The 26,108-nt window shown below is 39.9% G+C and overlaps 1 protein-coding gene across 2 annotated transcripts in view; it reads right to left on the reverse strand.

Moving 5' to 3' along the window:
- Window positions 1–2,851: 2,851 nt before the first annotated feature.
- Window positions 2,852–26,108, reverse strand: part of MBOAT1 (membrane bound O-acyltransferase domain containing 1) — a 113,168-nt gene continuing 89,911 nt past the window's right edge. For both annotated transcript variants that reach the window (XM_029243732.1, XM_029243733.1), the window contains exons 9-13: window positions 22,745–22,848; window positions 20,709–20,773; window positions 18,494–18,626; window positions 15,789–15,940; window positions 2,852–4,249 (exon numbers count right to left, since the gene is read on the reverse strand). In XM_029243732.1, coding sequence (XP_029099565.1) covers window positions 4,090–4,249; window positions 15,789–15,940; window positions 18,494–18,626; window positions 20,709–20,773; window positions 22,745–22,848 — 614 coding nt within the window. In that variant the 3' untranslated portion in view covers window positions 2,852–4,089. The remainder of the gene's footprint in view (window positions 4,250–15,788; window positions 15,941–18,493; window positions 18,627–20,708; window positions 20,774–22,744; window positions 22,849–26,108) is intronic.

A 26,108-nucleotide genomic window follows, 5' to 3' on the forward strand; every position in this document is an offset into this window, starting at 1 on the left:
AATTTTTATTGGAGTATAGTCGCTTTACAATGTTGTTGGTTTCTGCTGCGCAGCAAAGTGAATCAGTTATATGTATCCATACGTCCACTCTTTTTTAGATTTCCTTCCCATTTAGGTCACCACAGGGCACTGAGGTCACCACAGAGCACTGAGTAGAGTTCCCTGTGCTATACAGTAGGTTCTCATTAGTTATCTCTTTTATACATAGTAGTGTATATATGTCAATCCCAATCTCCTAACTCATCCAACCCTCTCCTTCCCCCCTTGATAACTGTAAGTTTGTTCTCTCCATCTGTGACTCTATTTCTCCTTTACAAATAAGTTCATCTGTACCATTTTTCTAGATTCCACATATTTGTTTTTCTCTTTCTGACTTACTTCACTCTCTATGACCATCTCTAAGTCCATCCACGTCTCTGCAAATGGCACTATTTTGTTCCTTTTTATGGCTGAGTAGAGTAATATTCCATTGGACATATGTACCACATCTTCTTTATTCCTCTGTCAATGGACATTTAGGTTGATTCTATGTCCTGACTATTGTAAATAGTGCTGTAGTGAACATCAGGGTGCATGCATCCTTTAGAATTCTGGTTTTCTCCAGATATATGCCTAGGAGTGGAATTGCTGGGTCACGTGATAGCTCTAGTTTTAGTTTTTTAAGAACCTCCATACCGTTCTCCATAATAGCTGTACCAATTTACATTCCCACCAAAAGTGTAGGAGGGTTCCCTTTTCTCCATACCCTCTCCGGCATTTATTGTTTGTAGACTTTTTGATGATGGCCAACCTGACCAGTATGAAGTGATACCACATTGTAGTTTTAACTTGCATTTCTCTAATAATTAGTTATGTTGAGCATCCTTTCATGTGTTTGTTGGCCATCTTGTATGTCTTCTTTGGAGAAATGTCTATTTAAGTCTTCTGCCCATATTTTGATTGGGTTGTTTGGTTTTTTTTGATATTGAGCTGCATGAGCTGTTTGTATATTTTGGAAACTATTCCCTTGTCAGTTGCTTCGTTTGCAAATATTTTCTCTCATTCTGAGGGTTGTCTTTTTGTTTTGTTTACGGTTTCCTTTGCTGTGCAAAAGCTTTTAATTAGGTCCTGTTTGTTTATTTTTGTTTTTATTTTCATTACTGTAGGCAGTGGATTGAAAAAGATCTTACTGTGATTTATGTCAAAGAGTGTTCTTCCTATATTTTCCTCTAAGTGTTTTATAGTATCCAGCCTTACATTTAGGTCTTTAATCCATTTTGATTTTATTTTCATGTATGGTGGTAGGGAGTGTTCTAATTTCATTCTTTTACATGTAGTTGTCCAGTTTTCCCAGCACCACTTATTGAAGAGACGATCTTTTCTCCATTGTATATTCTCACCGACTTTGTCATAGATTAGGTGACCATAGGCGCATAGGTTTATCTCTGGGCTTTCTATCCTTGTGTTCTTTTTGATGATAGCCATTCTGACTGGTGTGAGGTGAGATCTTGTCGTTTTGATTCACATTTCCACGATGATTAGTGATGTTGAGCTAAAATAGAATATTTCAAATCTGGCCTTTTCAAAAACAAACCCTAAAAAGTATTTCTTTTAAACTGAAAGCTCATCGACCCAAAACATATTTATTAAATGCATATTATGTTTAGGACAACTAGGAACTCTAAGGCAATAGGAACAGTCCCAATCTTCTGTTTAAACTTTAGTCCTAAATTGAAATTTTTTCTACGGTTAAATGTTCTCAGGGGAAAAAAGGTACCAATTGCTCTTGGAGGTGTTGTCCTTTTAGTACTGAATAAGGCCTCATAATATGAAAAGGGTGTCCCAGGACCTAGCACTGTCTGAAATAGAGAATCTATAAGCCCAGGTTCCACAGGCTTGGCTTCCATTCCATAACGAGTAATTGATTCTGAGTGGTCTCTTAAGGGACCAGTGGTCCCTGTTTGCCCAGGACTGAGAGGTTGGCAGAGTCTCTGCAAAGCAGGACTGCCGGTCTCCCTAATGATCACCTCTCCTCTCGCCACCAAAGTTCTTCTCTAAGAAATGAAGATACTAAATATAGAGAACCCCAGACATAAATCATATTGCAAGTTCAAAGATTTCATTGTAAGATGGATTATTCCACACACTCCATGCCAATGGTGATGTATACCATTTTTGCTGGTGTGCAAGATGGGTATTTTTCTTGGTCTTGCACCTCAAAATATTCCTGTTGGAGACAGACCCTGACAGATTTTAGGCACCTACATTCTCTTCCCTCTATCCACTATCTAATATTCCTCCTGGGACAGCAAAGTAGGGTTGCCACAAGGTTCCCTGGTTAAACTGGGGTAAGCCTCCTATGCTGGCACAAAAGTGCTACTTCTCAACTTCCATTGTCTCACATAAGGACTAGAGCTCAGGTTCTGAGCAGCATCAGGACCACACAAACTATTTAAGGGACAAGCACATCATTTCACATTTCATTGTCCAAAGAGACGCACCAGCAGGATACCTCATAGAAAGGTCCACGGCCATTGGCTCTCTTGGGACCGTCTTGGATTCAAATCTCAGCTCAAGCACTAAGTCTGTGACTCTGGGGCAGTTAGCAGCCATCTTCCTGATTCTGTTTCCTCATCTGTAAAAGGAGGTTAATCCTACCTGCACTGTTAGGAACGAAGATCAGAAATCAAACCAAAAACATCCAAGCACCTGACATGTAGTACAAATTGAACGTGTGATGCTCAAATTTTAAGCAAGTAAAACCCTGTACACATTTGTTAAAACACATACACACACACAAAATACACACACATGCTTCAGAACGGCAAGTCTGACACAAACAAAAAGCACTTCTTTTTAGAAATATTTCCTTTATGTAGAAATGCAGTATTGATTTAGTAAGAAACTCATTTTTAACCATCTGATTTGAACAAATTCTCTCCTCCCAAGGTATTTGATTGAGGGTACAACATGGTAGCATATATTTTATTATTATCATTATTATTTTCCACAACAGTTAATACCACGTTTCCTTCTCCCACATAGAATATCACCCAATAGAAGTTTCCCAAAGGAGCCACAGCACATTCATTACAAAGATAGAAAGGAAAACCGTTTTTCAATCTCTGCTTTCTAATAGGATGATTCAACTAAAACAATGTCGGATTTAATCAGCTATGAAACTGGAAAAAAATGGAGACCAGCCCGAGTGAACATCATGGGCTGTGATCATGAACACCTCTGAGAAGTGAGGGGAGAGAAGAGAAATATCTGCCTCTTCTTCCCAAACTTCAATATAACTTTAAATTACTTTAAAAAATATTTATAAAAAGACATCCCTCTGCCTTAATGGTGTGAAATCTGGGTGTCTTCTCAGGGCCATGCCTGGGCCAGCAGATGGCACATATGCAATGGAAAACAGTAGCCCCTCTGAGACTTCTGTTATGTGGACAGGAGACTTTCTGATTTCCAATCCTGGCTCATTTCAGAAGAAAGAAGGGTTACATCCCTGGGGAGGGGGGGTGGCGGGGGAAACGCAGCCACCTTCAGGGCACGTGCCTGACCTCCAGTCCATTCAAGTGTCCATTCACAGTTCTCCAGGCTCACTGAATTTTCAGTATTCTGCAAACCTTCCTCCACACGGTCCCTCCCCGGCAGTCTTCTGAGTGTAGTTAATGTGTTTGAGAACAGTAATGTCACAAGTCAAGGGACTGGCGGCTTCCCAAGGAACAACCGTCTTGCATATGTTCTGGAAGACAAGTCATCTCAGCTTTACCTTCTAACTTCTGGAGCAGACGCCCGGGTTCCCAACGTCCAGATTTCAGTGGTTGGAGATCATGCCAGAAAAGTGAAGACCCAGCTAGCCCAGAGTGGACTGCCTCTGCAGTTCTAGCACACTCTCCACACACCTCCATACTACTGAAATGTCCTAGAAAGTATTAAATCAACTGGACATGGCTGATTCAATGGTACAAAAAAAGCTTTATAAAAATACTCCCTGCACTTAAAAAATCAAAACAAAACAGAGGCATGTAAACATCACCTCTAAGTCACTGGAGAACTCTGGAGGCTTTTTATCTCCTCTGTCCAGTGATTTGCAGTCTTATGTGTTCAGCTTTTGTTTGTTTCTTTTCTTTGGAGGTATCGATCTATTTTTTGCTTATTGACAGAGTTCAGAGTCTGAGGCCGCCTTTGATTAGGAGCTTGTGGTTTGATTGGCAGGAACAGTATGATCAGGAGACTGATAATGTGTAAGTAAAAGTACACGGACCTAGGAATAAACACACAAATTATATTTCAAACAAGGGTGTATGTGGGAAATGTCACATGAGGCAATTACATCACCTTTTGGCACTGGCGGACCTGACTGCACTCAGGCTCGCCTTGATCCACTCCACAGATAACTCCCTTTGGTGGGTGAGTGGGCCAGGGGTGGACCAAAACCACAAAGCTGGGCAGAGCAAACCAACCAGCCCATCTGCAGGCAGATGTATGGCAATGTCCCACTGACGTAATAAGCAGATCGAGAGAATTAACCCTGACAGCTAGAAACCCACCATATTAAAAGTCTAAGGATGCATGGAATGAAATTGAAGCCCTACCCTATGTTCCCCAAACACAAATGCAACCGACACTTTAGCCAATGTGCTCCACTAAGTGTCAGGGGTTCCTGTATATATTATGAGCCTGAGGAATCCAGATTTCAAAAGCCTACTCCATAACTCGATTTTCATCCAAACTAAAACAAGTTTTGCTTTTGAGGTTTGTGGACTTATTGCCTAAGTGTGATACTGGACACAGGGTAGATGCTCAATAAATACTGTACACATCAATGAATGCAAGTAATTAGAAAGTAGCTTTTATAAGATTGTTCTATATCCATTTGGGAAAACTGAACTTACACTTTCTCCAATGCTTTTTCAAGGGCAAAGGAAAATAATGTTAAGGGGCAGGGGACCCACAATTGATTTACATATAATTCCCCAGCTTTTGTGATCATAATGTCAGGTCTATAGAATAGTTAAAAGCTCCAGCAGAACCAAACATATCTTCATTTCTTCTTTCAATAAGCATTTACTGCCTAGGATGTACGAAGCATTGAACTGGGATCTACAAAAAGGCAAAGACCCCACCCCTCCTTTGGGGAATGGAAAAGAAGAGACGTATAGACACAATGGTAGTAATTAGCAGAAGGGTGAAGAGCCACAGGTAAGTGACCATCTGATTTACTATTTAAACCAGGACATTAATGAGGGTGAATAACAGCTCTACAGAGGAACACACTGGTTCAGCAAGTGTAAGCTGGGATTCTCACAGGCACACCCCAGGCAGAGGGAACTCCAGCTTTCAGAGTCTGCTCTCGTAAAATGTACTTTGTTCTTGCATTTTGCCTTAATCTTTTACATGTGGCCAAATCTACACTAGAGCAATTTTGTTAGATTAAAGCCAAATATTCTGGAAGTCAAGGGAGAAAAACATCAACTTCCCAGGGAGGTTTAGTAACCTATTCTGACACTCCATACTTCTCTCAAATTTTAAGCAATACTTCCATCTTTTTGTTATGGAAAAACTCAGCTAACATTTATAGAGCATGCTAGGACTAAACTAGGTACTCCAGATACACAGATGAATAAAGCATAGTTCTACTCTCAAGGAGTTTGCTATCTACAAAAATTCCTACACAAATTCTAACATTCTTATACATTGCATTTAATAAAGTGCTATCTAGTTAAAGACAACAACACATGAGATTTTGCTTTTGAAAATGATTTCATAGAAAGGTTCTGCTCTGGCTAAATGTTTGTGTCCTCCCCCAAATTCATACGTCGAAGCCCTGACTTCCAATCTGATGGTATTTGGAGAAGTAGACATTGGGTGGTAATTTGGTTTAGATGAGGCAATGATGGTGGGTCCCCCATGACAGCATTAGTACCCTTATTAGAAAATAAAGGCAAATCAGAGCGTGAGCCATCTTTCTCTGTGTCCCTCTCACTGTCCCTCACCCCATCTCTTTTGCTGTCCTTGTCTCACTCCGTCTCTCTGCTATGTGAGGACACAGTGAGAAGGTAGCCTTCTGCAAGCCAGAAAGAGAGCTTTCATCGGAAACCAAATCTGCTGGCATCTTGATCTTGGACTTCCAGCCTCCAAGATTGTGAGACATAAATGTCTGCTGTTTAAGTCACCCAGTCTATAGTATTTAGTCATAGCAGCCTGAGCTAAGACAACTCCGTTCTTTTTAAAAAAATTTTATTGGATTATAGTTGATTTACAATGTTGTATTAGTTTCAGGTGTACAGCCAAGGGATTCAGTTTTATATATATATATATATATATACATTTTTATTCTTTTCTCATATAGGTTATCACAGAATATTGAGTAGAGTTCCCTGTGCTATACAGGAGGTCCTTGTTGGTTATCAATTGATATCTTATAGTAGTGTTTGTATGTTAATCCCAAGCTTCTGATTTATCCCCCCAACCTACATTTCCCCTTTGGTAAATATAAGTTTGTTTCTGATATCTGTAAGTCTTTCTGTTTTGTAAATAAATTCATTTGTATCATTTTTTAAAATTAGATTCTAGATATGAGTGATATCATATGATATTTGTCTTTCTCTGTCTGACTTCACTTAGTATGACATCTCTAGGTCCATCCATGTTGCTGCAAATAGCATTATTTCATTCTTTTTTATGGCTGAGTAGTATTCACTGTATATATGTACTATATCTTCTTTATCCATTCCTCTGTAAATGGACATTTTATGTTGCTTCCATGTCTTGGCTATTTTAAATAGTGCTGCAATGAACATTGGGGTGCATGTTCATTTTCAAATTATGGTTTTCTCTGGATATATGCCCAGGAGTGGGATTTCTATTTTTAGTTTTTTAAGAAATCTCCAGACTGTTCTCCAAAGTGGTTGTACCAATTTACATTCCTACCAACAGTGTAGGAGGGTTCCTTTTTCTCCACACCCTCTCCAGCATTTACTGTTTATAGACTTTTTGATGATGGACATTCTGACTGGTGTGAGGTGATTCCACATTGTAGTTTCGATTTGCAGTTCTCTAATAATTAGTGACGTTGAGCATCTTTTCATATACTTTTTGGCCATCTGTATTGCTTCTTTGGAGAAATGTCTATTTAACTCTTCTGCCCATTTTTTGATTGGGTTGCTTGTTTTATATATATATATTTTTTGACATAGAGCTGCATGAGCTGTTTGCATATTCTGGAGATTAATCCCTTGTCAGCTGCTTCGTTTGCAAATATTATCTTCCATTCTATGGGTTGTCTTTTTGTTTTATGGTTCCTTTTGCTGTACAGAAGCTTTTAAATTTAATTAGGTCCCATTTGTTTATTTTTGTTTTTATTTTTATTAGGAGGTGGGTCCAAAAAGATATTGCTGCAATTTATATCAGAGTGTCGTGCCTATGTTTTCTTCTAAGAGTTTTACAGGTCTTTGATGCATTTTGAGTTTCTCTTTGCATATGGTGTTAGAGAATGTTCTGATTTCATTATTTTACATGTAGCTGTCCCATTTTCCCAGCACCACTTACTGAAAAGACTGTCTTTCCTCCATTGTATATTCTTGCTTCCTTTGTCATAGATTAATTGACCATAGGTCCGTGGGTTTATTTCTGGGCTTTCTATTCTGTTCCATTGATCTATATGTCTTTTTTTGTGCCAGTACCATACTGTTTTGATTACTGTAGCTTTGTAAGTATAGTCTGAAGTCAGGGAATCTGATTCCTCCTGCTCCATTTTTCTTTCTCAGGATTGCTTTGGCTATTTGGGGTCTTTTGTGTCTCCATACGAATTTTAAAGTTTTTTGTTCTAGTTCTGTGAAAAATGTCATTGGTAATTTGGTAGGGATTGCATTGAATCTGTACATTGTCTTGGGTAGTATAGTCATTTTGACAATATTGATTCTTCCAATTCTAAGAACATGGTATATACCTTTCCATCTGTTTGTGTCATCCTTGATTTCTTTCGTCAGTGTCATAGTTTTCTGAGTACAGGTCTTTTGTCTCCTTAGGTAGATTTATTCCTATGTATTTTGTTCTTTTTGATGCGATGATAAATGGGATTGTCTCAATTTATTTTTCTGATCTTTTGTTGTTAGTGTATAGGAATGCAAGATTTCTGTGTATTAATTTTGTATCCTGCAACTTTACTGAATTCATTGATGAGCTCTAGTAGTTTTCTGGTAGCATCTTTATGACTTTCTACGTATAGTATCATGTCATCTGCAAACAGTGACAGTTTTACTTCTTCTTTTCCAATTTGGGTTCCTTTTATTTCTTCTTCTCTCTGATTGACATGACTAGGGCTTCCAAAACTATGTTGAATAAAGTGGCAATAATGGACATCCTAGCCTTGTTGCTGATCTTAGTGGGAATGCTTTCAGCTTTTAACCATTGAGAATGATGTTAGCTGTAGGTTTGTCATATATGGCCTTTATTATGTTGAGGTAAGTTCCCTCTATTCCCACTTTCTGGAGAGTTTATATCATAAATGGGTGTTGAATTTTGTCCAAAGCTTTTTCTGCATCTATTGAGATGATAATATGGTTTTTATTCTTCAGTTTGTTAATGTGGTGTACCACACTGATTGATTTGTGGATATTGAAAAATCCTTCCATCCCTGGGATAAATCCCACTTGATCATGGTGTATGATCCTTTGAATGTGTTGTTGGATTCAGTTTGCTAGTATTTTGTTGAGGATCAGTGATATTGGCCTGTAATTTTGCATGTGTGTGATGACTTTGTCTGGTTTTGTTATCAGAATGATGGTGACCTCATAGAATGAGCTTGGGAGTGTTCCTTCCTCTGCAATGTTTTGGAAGGGTTTCAGAAGGATATGTGTTTAACTATTCTCTAAATGTTTGATAGCATTTACCTGTGAAGCCATCTGGTCCTGGAATTTTGTTTGTTGGAAGTTTTTAATTGCTGTTTCAGTTACAGTACTTGTGATTGGTCTGTTCATATTTTCTATTTCTTCCTGGTTCAGTCTTGGAAGGTTGTACCTTTGTAAGAATTTGTCCATTTTATTGGCATTAGTTATCTGTAGTAGTCTCTTATCTTTTGTATTTCTGTGCTGTCAGTTTAACTTCTCCTTTTTCATTTCTAACTTTATTGATTTATAGAGTCCTCTTCCTTTTTTTCTTGATGAGTCTGGATAAAGGTTTATCAATTTTGTTTATCTTCTCAAAGAACCTGCTTTTAGTTTCACTGATCTTTGCTAATGTTTTCGTCTCTATTTCATTTATTTCTGCTCTGATCTTTATGATTTCTTTCCTTCTGCTAACTTTGGGTTTTCTTTGTTCTTCTTCCTCTAGTTGCTTTAGGTGTAAGGTTAGGTTGTTTGAGATTTTTCTTGTTTCCTGAGGTAAGACTGTATTGCTATAAACTTCCCTCCTATAACTGCTTTTGCTGTGTCCCATAGGTTTTGGGTCATTGTGTTTTCATTGTCATTTGTCTCGAGGTATTTTTTGATTTCCTCTTTGATTTCTTCAGTGATCCATTGGTTGTTTAATAACATATTGTTTAGCCTCCACGTTTATTTCTTACAGTTTTTTTCCTGTAATTGATTTCTAATTTCAAGTGTTGTGGTTGGAAAAGACGCTTGATATGATTTCAATTTTCTTAAAATTACCAAGGCGTGATTTGTGACCCAAGATGTGATCTATCCTGGAGAATGTTCCATCTGCACTTCAGAAGAAAGTGTATTCTGCTGCTTTTGGATGTAATGGTCTACAAATGTCAATTAAGTCCATCTGGTCTAATGTGTCATTTAAGGCCTGTGTTTCCTTATTGATTTTCTCTCCAGATGATCTGTCCATTGATGAAAGTGGGGTGTTAAAGTCCCCCCCCCCATTATTGTGTTACTGTCGATTTCTCCTTTTATGGCTGTTAACATTTGCCTTATATATTGAGGTGCTCCTATGTTGGGTGCATACATATTTACAATTGTCATATCTTCTTCTTGGCTTGATCCCTTGATCATTTTGTAGTGTTCTTCTTTGTCTCCTGTAAGTCTTTATTTTAAAGTTTATTTTGTCTGACATGAGTATTGCTACTCCAGCTTCCTTTTGATTTGCATTTGCATGGAATACCTTTTTCCATCCCCTCACTTTCAGTCTGTATGTGTCCCTAGATCTGAAGTGGGTCTCTTGCAGACAGCATATATATGGATCTTGTTTTTGTATCCATTCAGCCAGTCTATGTCTTTTGCTAGGAGCATTTAATCCATTTACATTTAAGGTAATTATCAATATTAATGTTCTTGTGGCCATTTTGTTAATTGTTTTAGATTTGTTTTTGAAGGTCTTTTTATCTCCCCTTCCTCTTTTGTTCTCTTCTCTTGTGATTTGATGTCCATCTTTATTGTTGTGTTTGGACTGCTTTTTCTTTTTGTGTGTGTGTATCTGTTGTAGATTTTTGGCTTATGGTTCCCATGAGGTTTTGATATCGCAGTCTATATATGTACAAGATTGTTTTAAGTTGCTGGTCACTTAATTTCCAGTGCATTTCCAATACCCTGCATTTGTGCTCTCCTTTTCTCACAATTGCTGGTTTTGATATCATATTTGTGTGCAGATGATTTCCTACCTTTACCTTATGTTTGCCTTTACTGATGAGCTTTCCCATTCTTAATTTTCTCGATTCTAGTTGTGGCCTTTTCTTTTCTGCCTAGAGAAGTTCCTATAGGATTTGTTATAAAGCTGGTTTGGTGGTGCTGAATTCTCTTAGCTTTTGCTTGTCTGTAAAACTTTTTCTCTGTTGAATCTGAATGAGAGCCTTGCTGGGTAGGGTATTCTTGGGTGTAGGTTTTTCCCTTTCATCACTTTACATAATATACCACTCCTTTCTGGCCTGCAGAGTTTCTGAGTTTCAGCTCATAACCCTATGGGGATTCCCTTGTATGCTATTTGTTACTTGTCCCTTGGTGCTTTTAATATTTTTTGTCTTTAGTCTCAGTGTGTTCCTCCTTGGGTTTATCTTGTATGGGACTCTCTGCATTTCCTGGACTTGATTGTTTCCTCTCTCATGTTAGGGAAGTTTTCAGCTATAATCTCTCCAAATATTTTCTCAGGCCCTTTATCTCTCTCTTCTCCTTGTGGGACCCCTATGATGTGAATGTTGGTGCATTTAATGTTGTCCCAGAGGTCTCTGAGACTGTCCTCACTTCTTTTCATTCTTTATTCTGTTTCACGGCAGTGATTTCTACCATTCTGTATTTCAGCTCACTTATTTGTTCTTCTGCTTCAGTTATTCTGCTCTCGATCCCTTCTACTTTATTCTTCATTCCAGTTATTGTTCATTTCTGTTCGCTTGTTCTTTAAATCTTCTAGCTCTTTGTTAAACATCTCTTGTAACTTCTTCATCTGTGCCTCCATTCTTTTTCTGAGATCTTGATCATCTCTACTATCATTACTCTAAATTCTTTTTCAGGTAGGTTGCCTATGTCCACTTCATTTAGTTGTTCTTGTCGGTTTTTATCTTGTTCCTTCGTCTGGAACATATTTCTCTGCTGTCCCATTTTGTCTAACTTTCTGTGTTTGTGGTCTTCTTTCTGCTGGCTGGAGGATCATAGCTCCTCTTGCTTCTGGTGTCTGCCCTCTGGTGGGTGAGGCTGGTCTTGAGGTTTGTGCAGGCTTCCTGGTGGGAGGGACTGGTGCCTGCCCACTTGTAGGTGGAGCTGGGTCTTATCCCTCTGGTGGTCAGGGCCATGTCAAGGGGTGTGTTTAGAGGTGGCTGTGAGCTCAGTATGGCTTTATGCACTCTGCTGATGGGTGGGGCTGTGTTCCTACCCTACTGGTTGTTTGGCCTGAGGCGTCCAAGCACTGGAGCCTGTAGGCTGGTGGGAAGGGCCATGTCTTGATGCCAAAATGGCAACCTCTGTGGGAGTTCACGCTGATCAATATCCCCTGGGGCCTCTGCTACCAGTGTCCTTGCCTCCCCACCCCCAACGAGCCACAGCTGACCCCTGCCTCCCCAGGAGACCCTCCAAGACTTGTAGGTAGGTCCAGCCCCAGCTCCTATGGAGGTACTGCTTTGTGCTGGGTCCCAGGGTACATGAAAACTTGTGCATGCCCTCCAAGAGTGCAGTCTCTGTTTCCCCCAGTCCTGTGGAGCTCCTGTACTCAAGCCCCACAGGCCTTGAAAGCCAAATGCTCTGATGCCAGACCCTCAGGTGGGGAGCCTGACGTGGGGCTCAGGACTCTCATTCTTGTGGGAGAACCTCTGTGATATAATTATTTTCCAGTTTGTGGGTCACCCACCTGACGGGTATAGGATTTATGTGGCAAAAGCACCCCTCCTACCGTCTCGTTGTGGCTTCTTCTTTGTCTTTGAATATAAAATATCTCTCTTGGTAGATTCCAGTCTTTTTTGTTGATGGTTGGTCAGCAGTTAGTTGTGATTTTGGTGTTTTCACAAGAGGAGGTAAGCTCAAGTCCTTCTACTCTATCATCTTTTCAGAATCACAAGTTCTTTCATAATACATTTAGATGTTCACTTGGGGCTCATTTACAACTTAAAGGAAAAAAATTAGACTAAGAAATTTAAAGCTGGGATTTGTAATCACTGTATATTGAAAAGTGACTAGCCAGAAAAATGAAGCCCATCTGACATTTAAATGTCAATCAGGGAAGGGTATCCTGAGAAATGGATTTGCATACAACTGCCATTCATTGCCAGTTATTTAAATTATCCCCTAGTGAGGAACAGATCTGGAATGCATCTAGACCCACCTTGACTAAAAAGATGATTCAATTTTTATTTCTTTTGCCAGATTCAGTGATTCTCTTAAGAGTTTCTGAAAAAAATTGTTTTTAAAAGATTCTGAAAACTTTTTTTTGAGAGGCAATCTATAATAGCCATTGGCAACATGTGGCTGTTAAAATTCAAATTAGATAAATTGAAAACTCCGTTCCTCAGTCACACTAGCCAAATTTCAAAAGCTCAACAGCCACATGCACTGGTGGCCAACATATTGGATGGCATTTTGGTCATTGTAGAAACTTCTATTGGACAGAGCTGATCTAGATAGGGAACTTAAATTATATACATAAGCAACTATGAAAACAAGATAACATATTAGGTTGACTTGCTTGTAATTGACAGAAGTGACAGCAATGTCAATTTCACCCTAAACAAAGGTGTTTTCTAAAAAAAAAAAAAATAGATTGTTTTTAAAAAAATGGAAATCTACATGAGTGATCTGGATTGATAATCATTGAATTCTTTCCCTAGAACTCCTGCCTAAATATAGAAATTAGCATACTTAGTTGGTTAAATGCATGTGATCACAAACAAATCACCACTCTGTGCTATTCCCCTAGCAGTAACATTCTTCCAAAATAGCTTCTCCCAGAGAAATTTTTAGTAACTGCACTACTGCTCTTGCTGTTTAAAAGAAAAAAAAGAAAAAAAATTTTGCATCTGAAACTCGGGCCTTGCTCTGTGAGTTTTAACTGCTCACCCTCTCTGAGCCTCCACTTCCATATATGATAAACAGGGACACGGATACCTACCCTTGTCTCTTCTCAGCTCACTACTCTCTACCTTGGATTGATTCTATATTCTGCCCACACTCATGTTTCTCGGGGCTTCCTCCTATCACAACTGCTCCCTGGGTCTGGAACACAACCCACAGCGTTCCATCCACCACTCTCACCACCCTCAGACTCCAGGACTCAAACGCTGCTTCCTCCCAAGAGCCGATTCCTGTTACATGCTCTCATAAATCTTTGTACCATTCACTCACAGTATGATCTTAGTGGGTATTTATAAATTTGTCAATTGTTTCCTGTCACTTCCACCAAGCTATCTCCTCCATGGAAGTAAGAATGATTTCTATCTTTTGCTCACCATCCCATCCCCCAGCTTCTAGAAAAGTGCCCAGCACACTGTAGGTATTAAATGGTACTGAGTTAAATACAGGCATTTCTGCTACAACATGATACATCTATTCCTGAAAAAAATCTTGCGTCTGGCAACATCATGTGCTTAAAACGCCAGGACTAGGGTGGTTTTCCTGTCTCTCTCTAGTTCCTGTTTATTAGTCCTCATAGGCACTTAGATTTTCCAAACACGGGGGGAAACCCTCAGCCCCATCCATCTTACTCAGGAATGCAAGTCAATGTGTTTCAATGCGTGTTATAAAAAAACAAGTACCTCTTTTTAAAAAATCTGATTTAATGGAACATTTTTTATTTCACTGTTCCACTTCTTTTATAAAAGTCATCTCCTCACTAGCAGCTCTCTGCCCTAGAGTAAGGAAGTGTGGAGGGGATTGGGCCACCTACAAAGAAAAGGGAGAGAAGGGCCCAGGGTTACAAGTTAACCTATGAAGACGGAAGCAGACAACTCAAAACCTATGAGACTTTGTAACACAATGAACACCCAAGCCAGAAACTTGGACAGCCTAGGCAGGTAGCTCAACGGGCTAAGGCTGCTTCAGGGGGCAATAAAAGTCCCAGATAATGAAGGGCAAATGCTGGCTAGAGGGCACTGAGACAAGAGAAAGGACAATAGAGCTGTGAGCAAGTGGGGCTGCCCAGAGGGAGGGTGCAGAGGAGGTAAACCAAGATGGTGCAGCTTGGGCGGGGCGCCTCTGAGAAGAGGAAGCCCAGCGCTGGGCGGGCACTCATGGCTCCTACCGCTGTAGCAGCTGAACTGAGGGCTATTTTTGGCTGAAGATTTCATCGTTTTTCCACTCTTCTGGCATCCCTTGTCTAGAAAAATTTGTGTATAAACCAGCTCAACTTCCATATTATACGGACATAACTCCTGTGACCTAACCGGCATTATAGAAACAGAATTCATTGAGGAGCACAGTGTACTTCCCTCTACCTTCTTTTCCTATAACCTAAAAAAAAAAAAAATCATCCTAGACATTGATACCTGTACCAAGTAGTAAAATTTCTTTGATCATTCCTGACCAGCGAGTCCAATCCCTGATGTACAATAAGGCATGTTTGCATGTTTATTTCTAAGCCACTTTTCTGACTGTAGCTATGGTCCAAACTCAATCTGCAAAAGTCTCTGCAAATCAGTAAAGAACACAAGTTGGTATTTATCCAGTACAGACTACACGCCAGACACTGGGCTGAGCCCCTTGCACGTTTGCCTCATTCAACCCTAACACCTAAAGGTGCTTGGAGGTGAATTCTATTCTTACCTTCATTGTACAGTTGAGAAAACACTGGTAAAAGAGGTTAATAACTTGCCAGAGGTCATGTAACCATTTCTCCAAGAGCAGTGAAACACGACTAGTTCAACAAAAGAGGGAAACAATAAAAGCACAAAGAGGTCTGCAGTTCATCTGGAGGGCTGGTGTTTGAATATAAGGGCCTGACACCCTTTCCCTAAGACACCCTTTCCCTAAAGGCCTCTTGTCTGTAGGGTGAACCCAGCCCCGGTTGCGGCCTGCTTCTGTCCCTCTCTGAGTGCCCCACGGCCTCCAACATAGCCTAACCCCAGGAAACAGAGGCAAAGGGCAGCGAACTCACCCTCTGAGTCTGTGATCTGGATACATCCCTTCAGAATTCATTGCCATAAGCATCTCTTACTTACATTAGTCATGGCTGAAGGGCTACCAGTCAGCTGTGCTCACTGTATTACTATTTGTCTGTTGGCATCTCCAGGACGGACACTTCCTCCTAAAGCTTTCTCTAGACATTTTCCCATCGAAACCATACATAGAGATTGTCAGTCCTGATTGATTCAATTTGCCAACTCCTAAGTCCAACACAGAACAGACAAGTTTACTATAGAGCAACCAAGAACAGTGGAAACTTACTTGTATAAACTGATGGTGGGTTCAACGGCCAACATAACGAAGGGGGCGACGGTATAAGAGACGGCCAGCTGAGTGGCAGCCCAGGTGACTATGTCGTAAACAACCTTGAGGGCTTTTGAAGAAAGGAAGTAATGTCTGTAGTTGTTCCTCACCTGCTCACCAAGGAAGTCATGGTGGATGGGGGGGGATACAAAAAAATAGAAACTTTTACTCCATGCATGCAGGTAATACCCCTCAGGAACATAGGAGGTAAAAACTACCAACCATCTGAGTTCTATTTTCAACGAAAAATACCACTATGGCTTTTCTTATTATTAAAAAAATATAAGTTCATTCACTGTAGAAAAATGTTTAAGGAGCTAAGCAGAATCAGATTTTTTTTTCCTTTAATATCTCCCAGAGAAAAGCACTGTTGAAAAACTTGGCACATACCTTCCAAGTCCTTTTATATTCATATATCCATATTTACGTTTCCAGTGGCGTCAATATATGTTTAGCCCGTTTTTTCATTTAGTAACATGATGAATGTTTTTCCATGTCATTAAATATTCATCTGATACAATTTTAATTATGGGAAAGTTAGTCTCCTATCCCCTGCTATTGTAAACAATTCTGTGATGTATACTCTTGTAGAAAAGTCTCTGCCCTGTTTCCTAATTATTTCCTCTGAATAACAGTAATAATATAATAGTATAATAACATGAGCTACCATTTATTGAGTGCTTACTGTGTGCCAAGCCTGTGTGAATTCCTTATGGGTATCACCTCTGTTGACTCTCCCGGGACACAGGCCTATCATGTAAGCATCAGTATGCCTATTTTCCAGACAAGGAAACAACATTCTTTGAGATGGAAAATGCTGGGTCAAAGGATACTCATTTGTAGGTCTTTTGACACAGATTTGGCTCCAGAAAGACACCTAATTTCCAGATGCCAGAACCAAACACAGAGCTGCAACAACGGCTGTGTTACAGGTAGGTCAGCCTCAAATCAGGAAAGACTTCCTAGGGCTGCCTGGGAAGCTGAGGGCACCTCCTAGGCTCTGAGTTCCTCAGGACAGAGGCTAGAGGTCCATCTGTGGGCAGTACTGAAAAGCATGTAAGAGATTTTACTAGGTAACTTCCTGGGCCTGAGACGCTTCATGACTGTTTGAGTTCATTCTCCTTTTGGAAAAAAAAATGGAAATACTGTTCTATCAACCCTCTCCCCTCCATCCCTTACCTAACTTATTTGTGAAAAACATTTCCAGGTCACCCAAGAGGCTTTACATAAGTTAATCCTTTTATACCCACTGAAGTCAACTAAAGACAGCTTAAGAAATAATACTCTGAAAGTATTAACAAAAATTCTGGCCTTTGTTCAAGCTTGTCCTCCCATCTGTTTTTCAGTTTTGTGATCCAAGTCAGTATATGTACGGGAGAAAAGAAGATGTCTTCTGTTTTCAATGCACAAATATGTAAAAGAGGTACTTTAAAGTGTGCTAATCAGGATAATCAATTATCCATCTTGTTCACACATGTATCCCCACAAACCTTCTTCTAACTAAAATAGAAATTCCATGAAGAACTTTTGTTCACTGCAATAGCCCAGCACCTACTAGCATATAGTAGGGCTCCTGAAACATTAATAGAACAGATGAATTCAAGAATCAGTGAATAGCTAAAAGAAATGGAAAAGAATTCCCACTCTACCTGTCTCTCCATTTAACAAATATGAAGAAGTTCTCCATTTCTATTCCCAGCATTAGAGCAGGAGCAGGGGCCACATGTGTTCTACCCTCCATTTTTTCTCCAGTGCCCGTCACAGTTCTTGGCACGTACTAGGCACTCAATAAATATATTTTTAAGATTAAAAAAAAAAAGAGCGAGTGAATAGCTGTGCTGGGGCTCCTAAATCCACATCTAAAAATACAGCTCAACAAATCTCATTAAAAGCTCTTGGCACCTGAATAAGGAATGCCACAATCATTATCAAGTATTGAAATGAAATAAAATTCAAAGCTCTGTATTTGACAGAATACAGTGAATTGTAATTACTTATATACATGTTCATCTCATTCTTTGAGAGCAGGCATATTTTTTAATTCTGTTATTATTCTTGCTCTACAGCCAGCAAATGGCAGGAACAGTCTAGGACAAACTGAAGGCTACCCCCAAAACCTAGAGAACCAAATTTATCAAATTCACAAAGGACTTTACACAAACGAATTTAATTGGATCCAACATGAGGGCTGAGAGCAATCTTTAAGAGAACAGTTCCTATGGCTGCAATTTTTCCGGTTGCTCTGAAACCAAATTATTTTTAGGTGTAGGATAATGAAAAGAGAAATTAAGTAGAGTCTAAGCAAAATGAAGTTTTACAGAGCCTACGTTAATAATCATTGTCACCTGTAATTAGTAGACTGTATGTTTACAGCCTTTAATGATTAAACATGTTTTCATCTCTTAAGGCACTAAACATTGTTCCTAAAAGTCCTTTTGTTTTGCAAACCCCCCCTGCAAGTAATATGAAAATAAAATGCTTAACCATTTTATGACCATAAGTTCCAATATATTTAAGTATTTCTCTAATGGGAAGACTTTTGTTGATTTTTCAAAACATCACTCCTACCATCACCCCCAACACCACTTCTGCTGGGACCTAAAAGACAAACACACAGGCATCCGATTACTAAGGAAAAGACCCCACAGCCAAAGGGAGCTTACCGTTCTGGCTGCTAGCGTGACAAGGATTCCAGTTAAGAAGGTAAAGTAGTATCCAGGGTAGACACCATGCCACAAGGCAGACAGGATGAAGGTTAGCACTGTGGGGTGCCAGGGAACCCGCTCATAGCACACTCTGTGAAGACAGGAAGGTACAACGGGCCATAGGTCAAACATACCAGAAACTTCCGCCTACACCTGCATCATTTTGGAACCAATCATGCAGAAATCATTTGATCCAATATTGATGGCGTGCCTGCCTCACCCTTTTCAGGCGCTTGCAGTGCAATCCAAGCAGCTTTGAGCTCTAGTTTTCTTAAACACTCCCAGATGGGCCATTCACACGGTCCAATCCCTTTGTAAGATGCATGAATGTTTAACCTCCATAGGACTAAATGATCTGGACCCCATCACACAATATCTAATAAAAGAGTGGTCGCTTTTCCCCAATGAGAGCTCCTGCCTTATAGAAGCTTATTCCACCAATGGCCTAATCTACCAGGGATACTTATGGATAAATAAGTGCCACTGGCACTAAAACTTTTAGAATCAGGGTCTTTAGAAGTGAGATCCTTATTTCGTCTAAATTAATTTACTTTTCCACACTGGCCCCAATGTCATCTAACTCATCAACACTGCAGCCTTCTCATCTCTCTTGGCCATGACTCCACAAAATCAATGTGTCAGTTATATGGCTTCTTCAGTCCTCAGTATCTATTGGATTCCAATCCATGAATTTGCCTTAAAGAGTGAGGACATCCTAAGAATCTAGAAACTGTCAGCAAATACCCTGGAGATCTTTGGCTTCTTGGTTGTTTATTAAAACAACGTGAAAGGGGACTTCCTGCCAAATTCAGTCCACGGATTGCCAGTGGCACCATAGGAGCAACTACATGGCTTCCTAAATGAGAGGGCCCAGATGAAAAGTAAAACAGAAATCCCAACAGTTAATACCAATCCAGCCTGCAAGTTAAACCCAAACTAAGGACTATGGCTCTCTCTTCATAGGAAGAAAGGGAATGCATTTGAGGAAAGAAACACAGGATGGGACTCCGTTTGTAATGTTCCTTTTTGAAATGAGAGGTAGCTTGCATGGGTATTTGTTTCTTACCCTCTGTATCTTTTTGTATGAATGAAATATTCCATTTTCTAAAATGATTTTTAAATAGTTTTTTTTTCATTTTTTTATGTGCCCACATGTATGTTCAGTCACATAAAAAATGTTTATGTAGAACAAACTCCTAGTGGAGACTGTAGGACTCTCCATACATTGGGATTATTCAATATACAGAAAGAGGTTTATGCTAAAATGACTTGCAAAATGAATAGCAATAACATTAAGGGCAAATTTTCAAAAACTGCATGTTCAGAGTAGTTGCATGAGTTTACTTTGTTGGAATTATTATACATTGTCTCTTCTTTTACCCCGATGTTTTAACTGATGAAAATTGCTACTTATCAAAATCAGCAGAACCAACAGCTTAATATTTTTATACTCTCCCTGCACTCATGTGATAGGAATATTCACGAGCTCAAGTTTGCCACTTCAAAGATAGCATATCATTAGTTCCACAATAACTAATGTTTCTAATTTTGGAATGTGTAGAAAAACAAAAGGACAGAGAAACAACAAAAATACAAAGTTGAAAAGCATAAGCATTTGGGGCACCATAAAGCTTTCAATACGGGGGATAAAATAAACACAGCAATCTTCAGTGATCTGATGCTGACACTGACTTTCCATGACATCTGAGCAATAGGCTCTCCTCTAGATAAGAGGCAGCACATCATAGAGCTTAAGAGCCTGGCTCTGGAGAGACACTCATATCTATTATCTATGAGATACGGGTTCATATCTATTGCTCATAAGCAATAGACTTTGGGCAAGTTACATAACCCCTCTGTGCCTCACTTTCCTCATCTGTAAAATGGGGATAATAATTACCAACACCTCATGGGATTGTTATGAGGATTAAATGAGTACCTGGTACACAGTAATGGCAGTATGAAGTATTTGGTACAGTAAAATAAATATGCTACATTGTGACCTTCTCAAATTACTGTATTTCTACTTTTTCATTTACACAGCATAGATGTTAATACCAAACACAAGTGTCAGATGAGGTTACCACTGGCAGACTATCGCTGTTCATCTAATGACACCCATCTAAACATATCCCAGTGCCATGAGTAATGAGGTCGTTTTTGGTTTCCTTACCGCTTTAGCCAAGTAGCTGTCTGAATATTCCAGTTTTCTAAGTACATTTTGAAACTTGTGGCAGTCTAGAAAGGAGAAAATAACACCTATCATTAGCTTTAAAAATACCCCAAGAAATGGAAAGTCCTCCCCAGAATTTCCCTGGCGGCAGATTAGACGTGCTATTCCAACAGTGAGTACTGACTCAGGAGCAGATCTGCTGTTCCATCACACACAGTCAAATTTTCGGGGGTTTATAAGATTTACTTTGCAACTAAAACTTGGCTCACAAAGTCTCAATTTTTCTCAATCTATTTTCAAATTATAGGACGACTGAAGGAATGTTTTGTAGGTTTTCCTTCCATTCTGGTGAAACACAAAATTTAAGTCATCTGAATTTTAAAACTAAATACTCTAAAATGGGATTTGCCACCGGAAAAGTTTCATCATGTGAATTTAGCGCCTTTACGGAGACGGCTTGAATTTAATTGTCATCTTTTCATTCTGTGGCCATCTGTAAACCAGGTCAGTCTGGTGAAGTTATTCTACAAATAGCACAGGTTCAAATGCTTCCAATTGTATCTAGAATAGTAAGGAGATTTTATGCAGGAAGGAGTCACAATACAGAAAAGGAAACAGATATCACCCAACTGGCAATGATGCAGGTAAATCAACCATTGAGAAAGAGAGATTCCAAAATAAGTCATCAACTGGGTTTTCTCATTCAAAAGAAAAAAGAAGAAAAAAGGACTTAATAAAGGCTGGTGGTAGAAAGCATGAAGCAAACATTTAAGAACCAGAATTCCTAACGAAGTTGAAAAGTGCAAATGTCACTGTTTTCTGTTTCAACCGTAAGAAAATCTTAGGCCACACACTGGCCTAACGTAATATATTTGGAAGGAAGGGAGAGAAATATCAGACCAATGATGGACGGACAGACAGACTTTTGTACTATGAGTTTTTAATGTCAAACCCCTACGGAGTTTTATTTATCCATTTAGACACCTTCTATGGCTGATAAAATGCTATACACACAGCTTCAAGGTGCCTTAAATAAGTCGGACTTCCTTGGTATCCTTTAGCTCCTTGCTCTATATCAACTTTATTGGAAATACAAGCTTTCTCCTTCTGGTTTTCTTTTATAATAAATACATAACTCAGCCCTTTACCCAGAACACAGGTCCCCTGAAGGCCTAGTTTCCACCAAATGTGGGTGGCAGGTGGTCAGTCTCCACATCCCGGGTTTCCTGCCCTATACGGCATCCCCTTTCTGCCCAAACTTTCCAGTGGCACTCTGCCTGCCCTGTGGCAGGTGGAAAATCAACCACCAGCAACCATGAGTCACGTGGCTGGAGAACCAACACTTTGGTATGTTGAGAATCATGCCCTTCCTCCCAACCAGCTGCCAGGAGGAAAAGGGCCCAAGACTTGGCATTCCTTTCAGCTCCGAGGGATGACAATGCCAAGGGAACCAAGAAGGATGGGGCCCCAGAGAGACCACCTCTAGAGACGGAAACATATCCAGAACTGTGGTCCAAGAACAAAGCCAGCGAAAAAGAAAAACCACGCTAATTCTAGTGGCCTAAAAGCTGTGCACCAATTACAATTCTTAAAAGCGAACGCATTACAAATGTTTCCAAAGGAACCACCAAGAACACTGGCAATGCTGAAATCTAAATACAACTGCTAGTCTGTACCCTTGACTGAGGAAAGGAGAATGTGAACAAGAGAAAATGATATCTGTACTTTCTAGTTGACGGAACAGGAATGTAAGCAACAAAAAGATTTTCCTGGCTCTTTTTCAGATTTTTCGTGTGTTGTTACTACTTGAACCATTAATACTGCCAAGAAAGTAGGCACCTTAAAAGAAAAGAAAAAAAAAAAAAAAGGAAAGAAGTTCCAAGATACAAAATGTCCCCGAGCCTGCTGGAGCCAGCATTTCCTGATAGCAGCTTTTCCTCGCACACTGATGATAAACTTCTATGGATACCACACTCATAGCAAACCATCTGCTTTATTCACAATGGCAGCTTGATTCAAAAGCATGATAAACTCACCTCAATTTTCCAGATGTTTAGGTTAGAAAGCAGATCCCAACAGAAATTTCCATTCTTATCCACTCCGCTGAACCCAAAGCCAGCTGCGTTATTCACTGCGTCAGCTGTGGTTTTTAAAACAACACATTAGGATGTGGAACAAAAGTCACATTGCTGCTTTAAAAGATACTAAATGTCTGTCTAGCTTTAAGATGAAGAGAGAGAGTTTCCTTGGAAAAGAAACCAAAATAAATTTAAAGGACCTGGCACCATTATCAATCAGTTTGGGCTCTTGGGTGACCTCAACTTTTATTCATTTTTATTCATTCACTAGCGTTTAGTGAGCACCTGCTAAGTAAGAAGGAAAGTGCTAGATGCTCACAGAATGCAAAATGAAAAAAAGAGAAATGAAGAAGCAAAACAAAGAAACAGGAAGATTTAGTGACCAACTGGTATAAGGGGAGAAAGGGAAAAAGGTGAAAATACATATAAGCTCAGAGACCAGAAGATATAGGGGACTCCGTCCAAGAGCTGTCATTAAAGATGGCGGGACACAGGCTGATATCATTATATCAGGAGGAGAACCAGCTCTGAAAGAGAAATTGGAGCTCATTCTGGACATGTTAAGCATGACATGCCAGTAGGATATCAGTTGGGGCAGCCAAGATACAGTTAGAAAAATTTAGAACCTAAGAAAAAGAACGGTTCTAGAGATGTGAATTTGGGACCAGCTGCCATAGAGGCCACATGTGGACACAATGACCAAAGCCACCCTACCCACAAAGTCAGTCCAAAAGCTCCTGTGTCCACCGTTATGTCACTTCACTGAACTCTATGAAAATGCCCCCCTGCTGTATTTCAGTTCTACTCAATTCCTTAATGAAATTTTTTACACTCAAAAAGAGATCTGATGAAATCAACACAGTTGTATTATGATAGCCAAGAGGCTAATTTTTTCTCTTCACTTATCTTCTTTCAAGTTCAGTCTGTTAGAATATTTTCCTAAGAAAAATAAACTAATGAAATTTTAAAGTCTGAGATCTGGGGGAGAGCTCAGAGAAACCTTTCCTTCGCTAGTTCTGTTCATTCCATTTCTATGGGAGTTCAGGTCCAACTCAAGCTGGACTTCTGAAGAAAAATCACCCGCTCTAAGTATGCCTCCTTTCCTTTTTGGCATCGTTGATGATTTAATATCGCTTATCTTATTTTTAGCTTCACTGTAAAATGATCTGGTTTCTTTTAGAAGAAAGGAGGAAAAGTACCGAGTCCTAATATGTCTTTCTCCCAAGCCGACCGGAGGGAAACTCAGTGGAAAAGAAAAAGAAGAACAAAGGCAGAGTGTACCAGTTAAGAAACCAAGAGTTTTAAAATGTGTGGGCACAAACTGTGAATGACAGAAATAAACTAAACCAGGAGAGGACAAGCCCTTGAGGGTTGTGTTGACAACTAAAAACAGGGCTGGGCTGACCATGCTGGGACCAGCATGGCAACCCAGGAATTCCCTCTCCCATCTCCAGCCTCAGATCTAAAAAAAAGAAGAATAATGACTTTTTTTTTTTTTGGTCCTTACTGTTTTCCCAGGATTCTGTAAAGCATTCCACAGACATTTCTCATTTAATCACACCATTGTGAGCAAGGTGGTGGTTCAGGGTGGGAATGACAGCTCTCCTGGGTTCCCTTCTCCACTTGGGAACAGGGTCAATTCACAGCCTTGGGAGAGTTGTCTAACTTCCAGAAACCTATTCCCCTGCGTAGAAAATGGATGTAATAACAGTACCCATTTTAAAGGGATGTTGAAAGGATTAAACCAAATTGAATATATGTAGAGTGCCTAACACAGGGCCTGGCCCAAGTCAGCACTCAAGAATGGTTAGCTGCCACCATTATTATCATTATGTATTACCACCCCCATCTTGCTATTAAGAAGATTAAAGCTTAGTAATGTTACCACCTGAGTGATCTTAATGTTAAACAGTGCTAGAATCTGAATACTAGAACTCTGGTTCCACAGCCTGAGTGGCTAGGAGTCGTCTGAAAGATAAATGTAAGAACCAGAAGTGGTGACTCTCCGAACTGCTGCATTTAGAGGAGGTCAGAATGCCCTGCTCCCCTGAGCGCATTCTGCTACCCTGTATCCAAGACTGGTTTTTGCTTTAGAGCAGTTAGAGGTTCTAATTTCACCAGTCTAAAACTGGCTTCGCTTGCATCGTACACGGCTCTAACATATGACTGAAGATAAATTCATTTAGACACGCACATTTTGGAATCTGTGATCTTTAGAACACAGCCTGGGCTAAAATTGAGTCTCACTCATTAGTACTAATTAGTAGAAGAAAAACAACCAACCAGCCTCCTATGCTAAGTCCAGAGAAAATAGCTGTACTCTTTCAACAGAAACGGTAACTAGAATTAGGCTTACACAGTGCAACTCAGCTGAGATTCATCAAAAGGCCAGCTTTAAGGATTAAATTTATAATCATGTATTATTAGTATATCAATTATATGTAAATGGTGTTTGAAAGATCTGGATAAAACAATTATTCAGTTAAGCAGTTTAAACATTCCCTGTTACACTATTCATTGCTTCTTTACTCATAAATAATACAAAGCTTAATTTCAGACCAGCCCACGCAATCTAAACTACAACAAACTTCAAATTGAGGCCAAAGTAATGAAGTGTTTCTATGGAAGCCACGAGAAACAATAAAGAAAGGGCAGTGGGGGAGAACAGACAAAGAGGTAAGTCCACAGAGAAAGCTGTCCATGGAAAGGGTCACTCCTCTATTCCAAATATCTGGGGTCACTCCGCAACGAGCAGACTGATGGCAGACACCCCTGTGCCCTGTAAGCCCCTCCCCACCCAGGTCCCCGCCAGCACAACCCACCTCGTGTTAGACTTTCCCTATGAGACTACGGCATGGCCTTTCTTTCCTCCTTAAATCAGGAGCTGCTTTACTCCAGAAGCCAGCCCATAAGCCCTGGGATACAGAATATGGCAGTGGGAAGGGGAGGGAGAGGGGAAAAGAAAAGGAGGAAAAGTGAAGAAGTAGAGGTTAGGAAAGGAGTGAGATTCTATTACACACACACACACACACACACACACACACACACACACACACACACACACACACACTCTCACTCTCTCTCTCTCAAGGTTGGAGCAAAGCAAAAACTCTACTTCACATACAAAAATATGCCCAGTATTCCATCCATAGTAGGCCCAATGCCTACCTACAAAGGAAATTATTTTTCAATAATAAAGCATCTGCAGAAAAAGGGATCAGATACACGGAGACTCTGGAAGCCCCTCCCCCAAGGACCAGTCCATATACATCATCCCCTCTGTAATCCTACTACTGGGGCAGCTCTTGACGTGCATTGCCTG

This window comes from Monodon monoceros, unplaced genomic scaffold (assembly GCF_005190385.1).
Source record: "Monodon monoceros isolate NGI ecotype Baffin Bay Population unplaced genomic scaffold, NGI_Narwhal_1 Super_Scaffold_3, whole genome shotgun sequence".
Lineage (NCBI taxonomy): Eukaryota > Metazoa > Chordata > Mammalia > Artiodactyla > Monodontidae > Monodon > Monodon monoceros.